The following is a 10502-nucleotide window of genomic DNA, read 5'->3' on the forward strand; positions in this document are numbered from 1 at the left end:
ATAGGAGTTAGTTACCGGTTTTGGTTTTGAGATGTTTTCCTACTGCCATCTAGTGTTCGCTTTCTGATTCAGAACAGTGAAACAGTGGTTTTACACAACTGACTTTTCCTGTGACTGCACAGTGTTTATAATTATACTTTTATTCGAAACTTCAACCAAAGGCTTTCTCGAGAGGAAATTTCCCTGAGACTAAGAAATAAAAAAAAGAAACAAAGGAGGCTTCAAAAATCTTTTACTCCTGTAGTATTTTATAAGGTCTATTGAATCCAACTGCTGAATTTTATCTCTTTTTAAAATTGTTTTTATTTCCAGGTCATGTATGGAACACTAGTTTCCATTATAGTTCTACGATCTGTTTATATAGTATTATGGTAAGTAACTATTTAATTCAGCATTATAAGTTACAACATAGCATTTGCTTTTTTATTTTTGGTGGGCATAACATGAGAAATTAGCAATGGCAGAATTTCTTTAACTGTGTGCATAATGCTAGCTCATGGGCACTGCTTGGTTGAAGGGAATGGCTCATCTCCTTCTGCTTTTTTGAAGCCAGTGGGATAGCATTAAACTAAACTGAGAGTTCTACACTTAAAATCAGTGTTCACTGCCAGGTGTTCTGTTAGTGGCTTCAGCTGTTAGCCTGAGACTTCAAGAGGAATGGAGTTTCTGTCTGCATGTTGCTGGGTAATGTGAAATCTATTGCTAGTGTCCAAACTCTAATGATAATACCTGGAGAGTGAAAAGAGTAACACTGCAGAGCAGAACCATCACCTAACAATTTTCCTCTTCCCTACTAAAATATTTAGAATTACATGTAAAAGATAACTATCATTTAACCTTCTGTGTTATTTTTTCTTACAGTTTTGACTGGATAAAGTTAGGTATACATTATGGAAATTTAAATAAATCTTTAACAAACTAAAGGTATTAGAAATGTTAGGAGACATTGAGGACCATTAGAATCATCAGGGCACAAACTTGGCAGGTAAAAGAGAATGGCATTGGATCAGTAGTGGAATAAACACATAGCTTTAGCTCTCAGGGGCTCAATTGATTTCCCATTTCTGTCTATCCCCTGTGAATGTTGGTGTTCTCATCTATTTGGGAATTGCTCCTGAAAATTACTTACTTACTTTCTACCGTCGTCATTCTAAATGTGCTTTTTGTTAAAGTTTGTTTCAAGTTCCACACCTATCTGTTCAGGAACACAAGGAAGAATTTAACAAAAGGTGTGAATTTAAAGTATCATAGAATAGCCTGAGCTGGAGGGGACCCACAAGGATCAAGTACAGTCATTGAATCACCTCCCAGTTGCAGTTTCAGTTCAAGTGGTTTGGCATTCCCCAAGAAATTCCCACAGACCAAGTGCAAATGTTGAGACTTATATTAAGCAAGAAGTACTTAAAACTGATAGTCTGTTGCAGCTTTAGAAGAAATCATCAATTTAAAGTCACTTTTCAAACACTTGAACTGGAAATTTTAATCCTAACCTAGAGATCTTAAGTGATATTACACTAATTCACTTCCAAGGGAAACTAAACTGAATCAAGTTCAAGTCATTTTAATTTTGTTCTTATTTGAGAATTACTGTTCTAGTCACTTAGATTAAATTTCTTTCTGTCTTGTGGATAAACCCTTGGGCCTGCTATTTTTCCAGTTCTGCAGATTCCATACAGTTGTGCATTCTCATAATTTCTGAAGCATTTTGTAGTCTTCTGTCTTTATCAACAGCATCACCATCCTCCCTCCTAGAGTATCATTCATTGTTTTCCTCCTGCAAAATCTGTGTCTGAAGTTCCACCTACATTTTGCTTGAATTTTAGGAGTTTGGAGTGTATATCTTAATTCGCTTGATCACTTCATTGCAATAGGGCCCTACAAACACTTGCTTCCCATTTTGGTTATATTATGCAAACTGGTTAGGTAGTCAGGATGGAGAAGGTTTAGACTGCTTCTAAATTTTAACTGAACTACTGCAATTTTAAATTAGTTCTGCTAGAGAAGCTGTGCCAACCTGAAGGTACCCTTTCTTTTCTCTAATATTCATCCCCAAGCACACTTTTGGATTTACTTTCTCTGCATTGCTAGAAATATTCCTCTATTTCCTTCAATAGCACTTGTCCCAAGCCTGTTTCAGCTTACACATTAACCCTGATTTCTGCTTATTTTGTTTCTTACTTCACTTCCTGTCACTCATATTTATTAGTGCATGCCTTGAAGTCACTCTGAGATCAGAGTAAAAATCCCAAAGAACATCATGTTATTCCTTCCAGGCTGCTACCTCATGCTATCCTCGTCATTTCTTCCTCTTCCTGCCTGTTTCCCACACACTTCTCATCTCTTTCTTGGGTCTGTTTCCTTCCCAAAATTACAACTGGGCAAATGTTATTCTCTGTCCACAAAGCATGTTCCCTATTAATAAGTGATGCCAGTCTCTTTCTCATTTCTTCACAAAACACCACCATTTATTCCATGAACAATTCTAGTTATAATTGCCTAATTACCAGCATGTCTAACATACCATTTAGTGTGATTTTATGTCCTAGGCTTGCTTATGCCTCTGAAGCAGTGAGTTGGGAATATTGCAGTGTACTCTCTGCCATGTACCACATGGTGATCCACACCATTTATTCAACTAAACAAATAATAGTTTTGCTAGTTTAAATTGGCAATACATTTGTGAACATGTGCAGCTTGTATCTGGTTAGCTTGCCCTATTAAAGAAGCTGTACCTGTTGTGTTTTGCACATTTTGGTTCCCAGTGCTCACAGCTCTGAAACATGTGCTGTGTATAACACACACAGTGGAGAAAAAGCAGCTCAGGAATGTGTTTTAACCCAGAATCTCAACTGTGCATCCATAATGCTTAAAAATAACTTGAACAGTATTTTATGGCAGCCTTTTCAGGTTGGATTTTGGTTTGCTTTTAGTCTTATTAGTGGGAAAGGAGCCTTTCATGTAGGAAGTTTACAATTCCATGCGCCAACCTGAGTGCAGATAGGGAAAGTTAATTTATTTATGATGTACTTTCTTTCATCAAAGTCTTCAGTGTGTTTCCCATATCTGAGAGAGGATTTTTTCCTCCCCAAATGAAATTGACATTTTTCCATACTCAATGCTAAAGCACAACATGAAATTGTCCACATTCACAAAAGAGTAGTTTTGAAAGACTCCGTTTAAACAAGTCCCCTAGTACAGGGATATCATCTATTGGAAAAGAGCCTCTCTTTTTGGGAGTCCTAATTTGTAACATGTTTGGTTTTGTGGATTTTGTTTAATGAAAGATTATACATGGAACTGGAGAATTAGTACCTTTATCCAACCACAGTTTTCCCACTTGTTGGGTTAGGAGAGCACAATATTTAGGGGAGCAATTAGAAATAAAGAAGTAAAGCATTTAAAAGAACAGTCTCAGAGAATGTGAAGTCAGGAGAGAGGATAATAAAATACAATATTTAAATAGATTAAATTTGAAGTTGGATTTTTTTATATTGAGGAAAAGCCAAATTAATAAAGCATTTTGTTTGTATATAATAGTATTTATGTATGTTACACATTGCCTTTATAACATTTTAAGCTAAACTTTTCTCTCTTTCTCTAGGGTATACCCATGGCTTAGAGGTCTAGGCTATACATCTTTAACTGTATTTTTAATGGGATTTTTTCTCTGGAATGTGGACAACATTTTCTGTGATAAATTGAGGTGAGTTTTTTCACTTTATCTAGATAGCTCTTAATAGTCTTTTAGTACAAAGATTTGGACTCTTTCCTGTGGTGTGGATTCAAGTCCATCTCATGGTACGTATTGTATGCTGCCTGCAAAACATCCATGAGGGTTTTATCCAGTCTGCCCATGACTAGATTCAGCACTCAACATGGTTTTTTAAATGTTTTTTATCCATTAATAAGTCTATTTTTTGATATTTCTCTAACTTCAAATTAAATTATGTGGATCTGTGTCTTACTCTTTCTATTCACACTTGATTTCACCTGAATGTGTTTTTATCCTGCTGGGTTGGGTTTTTTTTGTTTCTGCTCTTGAAGAAAATGTCAAAGCAGTAGTTCTGCATGTTACAGGAATACCTATTGCAATGTGTATGTTACAAAATAAACAACACTCAGTTGTGATGCATGTGTTCTGCCACAAACTGGAGGAGATGGAAAAGTTGATTCCAGCTTCTAGAAAATGCATTATTGTCAGTTTGAAACACTGTTATGCCACTGAATCTGTGGTGTACAGAATTGTCCTAGTAGGTTGCTTTGTCAGGGCCAAATAATAGCGTGCTGTAAAGAAGTCTAGAGTTTTCCATCTGTCCCTTTTGGCTCTGTAGTCCCTGCACTAGGTTAGGCCAATTGAAAGTTAGCTCCAACAGAATGTTCTTGAAACTTTTTTAAAAAAAATAAATATCATACATGGTGCCTCATCCCCAGAAACACTTGATACAGATGGGATGGAAAAGTTATTTGCCAACACAAGTGGGTAGATACACAGTGATCTTGCAGATATTGGCATCAGGGTTGATTTCTGCAGCTGCCTCACATCACTGGTGAGATCATAACCCCCAATTCACCCAGTTTGCTGAGCTGCCTGGTCCATGGGGCTTTTGAACTGGTTCCTAGACTCAAAGATTACACCAGCTGCTGAAGCACTTTTTTCCATCTTCATTTTGTAAAGGGAAAAAAAGTTAGCATACTTCCTGTAATACTTGTTTGATTATAGTGCTTGAAAAAAATAAAATGCTTGTTTACTAGCTTTAGTCAGATGTATGCAGAGCCATAAATATCTCCTGGTGGTATTATAATTTGAACTTTTGGAGAAAATACATTTCAATTCCTTGAAATTTCTTTTGTTCTCTAAAGGTCTAATTTGTGAATCATCCACCTACCTGATCTGTTTCGTTTTAATTTTCAAAATTGTTTTTTTTGTTCAGGTTTTGTTTTTCCATAGTTCATTAAATGAGCAGCTTATTTTCAAAAAATTAGAAAAAAAAAACCCCACCCCAACAAAGCATAATGTATAGCGCACAGCTTCTCTGGTTGGATCAGTGTACATTTGAATTTGGGCTTTGAAATTTCCTGCCATCGAAAGGCTCAGAGGCTTTGCTGGGCTGACAGTCTGTGAGTTTCACTGTGCTGTTGGTGGACTGACTCAATTGAAGGTCTGGGTTAATATTTATGACTGGGCAGCTTTGGAAACTAAGCTGAGTTTTAGTCAGAGAACTGAGCACAGTAACATCAAGCATTAAGTATTATAGAAGCTGCAGATTTTTCTTCCTTAACACACAATTCTTGTTCTCCTTTTTTTGTTTTGACTGAATGTGAAATGAAAGCAGAAAAAGAAGACAAGCAGATGTAAGCATTTGCTCTAAATTAACCAAAATAGGCATTATGTGCAGAAGCCTAGTGAGCAGGAGAAATCAGAGCAAAGGAGTTCCATCCTTTTCTTTCTCTATCTCCATCCCTTAGCCCCTTCCCACTTCACACCCTATAAAATAGTAGTTATCGACCTGTTGGAGGAGTATTTCAGACCCTCTACTTTCATTGCTTCCTCACCAAACAGCCGTTTTGTCCCTGTTTTAGTATCCAACAGAAAGGCAAGGTAAGCTTTCACTGACCTGGAGAATAAGTGGTGATGTCAGATGGATCCCATTTCCTCTTCAGACCTTAAATTCAGTGTTTCATCCTGTGGACAGTAGCTCACAGGGTTCTGGGGAGGAGAATGGGAGAATTCATTTGGGACCATGGAATGCCATAAATATAATCCTTGAAATTTGAGTCCAGAAGTAACTGATCACCCATTAGATGAAGAAGTGTGTGTTTTCTTTAAATGTGTAAGAAAGCCAGTTTGCTGATATCTTTCTGTACTGGTAGTACAAGGTATAACTGCTGTTCCTCCCCTGCTGACAGCCTGACTGTGTGAAGCCTCACCTGTCAAACACATGCCTAAGATATGAAAACAATAATGTGTGACTTGAGATTGGTTAGCTTGAAAAAATTATCCCATTGCATGGTGTGTGTTTCTTTCAGAGCACTACGAGAGAAGATGCCTCCTGGGGTGGGAGCTGTGACACAGTTTCATGCATGGTGGCATATTCTCACAGGCCTGGGTTCTTACCTTCACATCCTGCTAAGGTAGGAAATGTTTTCTAAACTGGATGCTCATAAAGTGGTCTTAGGAATTTTCCCAGGTTCAGATTTGCTTCAGAATGTTGTATCATCCAGAACAGCAGAAAAATGGCTTCTTACTAACCTGGTGTGAGGTTTTCTTTCTTCTTTGCAGCTGATCTAAAAATTGTCTAAAATTAATTTATATTTTTCAAAATGTCATTAATCTTTAGTCATGGTTCTTCAGGAAAATGTAATTCAGAAACAGGAACTTTGTGGCAGTTAAACTGGAAAGCTATTTGACAGTGTATTAATTTCAGAATGTAAGTCATTAATACTTTTCAGTTCTTGAGCAGCAATCCTGAAGTACTTAAACATGTTTAAATTTAGGAGCATAACTAATCTTTTTGATAGGCACTGTCACTCCTGAAAACTAGCAGGCATCGTGCTATAGAGCAGAAGGGTGGTGGTTGAAGTAGCTCTAGCAGAGCTGTTCCCAGAAGGGCAGGATATTAGTTTTAGGAGAAGACTTAAATAAGAGCCAAAATTTGCAGTCTGAAGCCAGCAGATTTTTGTGTCTCATTTTCGACCTGTACTACCATCTAGTGGAACCATGGGCAAGAATAGAATTTGAGCTGAAATCTGTGAAGCATTTCTGCAGTTTGTTCATCATATAATTTAACCATAAGGAAGAGAACATCTGTTTAACAGATGTATTCTATGTAGTTCAGAAAACCTGATTGCATATCAATTTTTCTACATCTAACGTAGTATTCTGCTTTTTTTTGTCAGATGTTAAAATACCCAGTAAAAGGAAAATGCAAGGGAAATAAGGACAGTTCCAATAACTGATCTGATAGCTTTTTATTCATATATGTCTCTGTATGTACGTAGATATGCTCACATATGTACTTGTATTTATGTATCTATGTATGTAGATATGTGTGTATATAGATATATACATACATATGTTTGTGTATCTACAAAATGTCAAGGTATATGGAAGACAGTTGCTCCATTTTGGCTGACAGTCTGGCTGCTGCCCTAAAGAGCTTGAGATAATCATTTGAAGAAAATTCCTTACAGAAAGCAAGCTGATGCAGAGAGTTTGTATAGCATAAGGAATGTTCTTCCAATATGCTGCACAGAAAAAATAATTTGGGTTTGCATCCTCTAGCCCTTTGGGAATGTGCAGATGCCTGGTTTGTCTGTCCTACTCCAGTGAACTACATGCTTTCCCTGCAGTAGTTTGCTGAGTATTTTCTCAACCACACAGGGGCACTTAAAAAAAGGGAGATCATACACAGGAAAAGATCTGCTGAGGGAAGAGGGTGTCTAAGAACAAGAATGAGATACAGAATCAAGCTATGCTGCTTCCTTCCCCTTTAACATCTGCTGTATGTTGTGGTACACAGATTTCATTTCATCCTTTTGAAATGACAGGCTCTAGTCCCTGTTGAATCTTTTTGTTTAACTTCTGAGATTTTTTTCTTTCTTCACACATAGGTGATATATTAGTTTGCTGATCATAGTCTAGTACAGAGGGATTTATTGTAAGCCAGTGTCTCCTATTTTGAGTAAATCTAGGCAGGATGGGTAGCTCTGCAATCACAGAAACATTCTTTTCTAATTGGAAAATAAAACTGGGATTAGTACATCATTATTACTTCATATGCTGTTTTATACATGAAATTTTAAGCACGGCTTTCTTCTTCTCCTCAGTTTATACACAAGGACACTTTTCCTGAAACATAGGCCAAAGGTGAAGGTAAGCAAACAATATTTTATGTTCATTAATGCATTTGGATATCTTGTGCTTTGAACTTGTGTTGGGGCTCAGTAATTATGCCCGTGAGGGTACTGGCTTTGACTTCTACTTACATCCCAAGAAATGCAGTTGAAATTACCATAGAATGGTTTGGATTGAAGGAGATCTTAATGATCATCTAGTTTCAACCCCCTACCGTGGGTGGGGACACCTTCCCCTAGACCAGGTTGTTCGAAGACCTATCCAGCCTGGCCTTAAATGCTTCCATGGATGAGGCAGCCAGAATTGCTCTGGGCAACCTGTTCCAGTGCCTCATCACCCTCACAGTAGAAATTTCTTCCCAATATCCAATCTAAACCTGTTCCCTTTCAGTTTAAAGCCGTCTCCCCTTCTGTCACTACATAATGTTTAACAGTGTTTGGTTTCTGTTTCAAAACCTGTAATATTCCAAGGAATCTTTTTCTTCTTATTATTTTTCTTTTAACAGTTTGTTTTTGGAATATGGCCTGTTCTTCTTGTGGAGCCACCCAAGAAGCTTTGACTGAGCACTGGGCAGTCGCATGTGATCACCTAGCCTGGCTGAATAAAGCATTTCAACAGTTACTGTGGCTGAAGTGTCAAAATTATGGATCACTCCAAGCACCATTGCTATAAAAGGACTTCTCGGTGTTACTAGGCCCATCAGCCGGAACAGAGCAAAGAGTTGGCACACTAGGGGAATAGTGTTTAGTACAGCTTTATTCTAAGTTGTTGAAACAAAGATTGACTCAATATTTTTATGTATATACTGTATAGCTGATGATACCGAGATAATATTTCGTGCTGGTCACAGAAAGCTAACCATTTTGAAGTGAATTGCATATGTTTTTTCATTCAGTTTTTGTTCTTTCTGTGGTGTAAACTAATATTAGTAACTGAATGACAAAACTGGGCCATTGATGGCCAAGCTAAGCATTTGTGTGGCCTACAGTGAACTGAATGCTTAACCCAAACTATTTTAATCTTGCACTTTTATACAATTAATGAAGTATGTAATGGTTGATTTAGGACTTCCTTCTATCTTGCTTTTCCATAGCCTCCTTTGCAATTTATATTTTAAGAAAAATGGTTGGGATCCCTATCTCATTTAGTTCATTTTGTACCAAGCTTCCATTTTCTCTCTAGTCCAACTGAGAGGTTCATTGTGGAGGATATTACAGGGTATGACCAGCAGAAGACACTGAAATGGTGAATCTCTATAGGGGTTCTTGTTTGTGTCTGGAAACTGAATTTCTAGTTTGTTTGATTCATCAGGAAACTATAGAGTGATTGTAGAAACATAAGACACTTTTTAATTTTTTTATAATTATTATTTGCATATCTTAATTTTCTGTCCCTACTTTTTACTCCCCATTTTCCATTCATACTGCAGATTGACAAACACCTTAGATGTGTGCTAGTTCAGTTTTGAATTCATCTTTCCCTTATTTTACAAGTCTTAAATATTGGTCTGACTTCTAGAAACATCATCTTATTCAGAAATGTTGAAGACGGAGTGAAGAAAAAGACTGAGGTTGAGGATACCCCCAAATATAAGAACAAGCTTTGCTTGTTATTAATCTGTCTATCACACAGTTACTCTGTGGAAAGTTGACCACCCTTTTAAAACCAAAATTTTGGGATTAATGATGGGAGCAAGTCCTCTGCTTTCTGCAATTTTTATCTACCCAGCTGATGAAAGTTAGTAAGTAAATGCAAAGAAAACATTGAACTAACACAATTATTCAAAATATACCTCATATTGAAGGCTGTGGTTTTGACTCTTGATTTTGGGGCAACTAACAGAGTCTACCTCTGTGCCTGGTTGCTGCCATGCTATGCAATTTTTGTCTGCTTTTGATTCTCTGAGGGATTTATCCTTCTTGCCATGAAGAAAAAAAGGGAAATGCTCAGACTAATCAGAAATCCCATTCTGTATTGATTTAAATGTGCCCACAGCAGCAAGGGATGATAATGTAGCTGTAAAGCTGTCTCCCAGATCTCAAAGTCCTGACTATTGCACAATCAGCACTGGCTAAAATGGTCTCCATCTTTTAATGTCTTTTTCTCTGTTTGCAGTTTAGCTGCATCTTCTGTGTCCATCAGCAACACTCCTACTGGTGCAAATCTCCAAACAAAACTGTGGCTTTCATTATGTGACTGACCCTGGAGTCCCGGGATCAAATAAACCCAAACTTGAGGCTGGAAAAAGATACTTAACCTTGAGTGAGTTCAGTGAGATTTAATCACATGCTGATAGCAGTGTATTTCAAACTGTAAACCACTATAAAGACACCTGAACTTTAATTTTAGAACAGCTTTGGTGTCAGTAGGCTCCAGTTCCATAAACAAGGTCAGCATCTGTGTTGGGAAATTTGAGTGCTTTTCTGACTGAAAGAAGTTAGCAGACCTAGCATGGAGGTAGGAAAATGCTGTTATGGATCAAGTGTCTTTAATTATCCATAAGGCATATTTTTTGTAAAGAGATTTGAGAGCTCTTTTTAAAATGTAGCTTGAAAATAAGTGCCTGCCTGTTCACCTCCAGGCTCTCTCAAGCATTCTTCCACACACTGCGTCCCATTTTCTTATTTAGTATGTTTACATGTTTCAT

General features: G+C 37.3%; 1 protein-coding gene across 1 annotated transcript; it reads left to right on the forward strand.

Annotated features, from left to right (window-relative positions):
- Positions 1-312: 312 nt before the first annotated feature.
- LOC103801547 (alkaline ceramidase 3-like) lies at positions 313-9023 on the forward strand (the record flags this gene model as incomplete). Its single annotated transcript, XM_009073964.1, has 5 exons — positions 313-371; positions 3602-3703; positions 6028-6132; positions 7828-7873; positions 8361-9023. Coding segments are annotated over 5 exons (366 nt in total), but the record flags the coding sequence as incomplete, so codon positions are not given.
- Positions 9024-10502: the final 1479 nt, after the last annotated feature.

Source organism: Acanthisitta chloris, unplaced genomic scaffold, assembly GCF_000695815.1.
Source record: "Acanthisitta chloris isolate BGI_N310 unplaced genomic scaffold, ASM69581v1 scaffold15274, whole genome shotgun sequence".
Lineage (NCBI taxonomy): Eukaryota > Metazoa > Chordata > Aves > Passeriformes > Acanthisittidae > Acanthisitta > Acanthisitta chloris.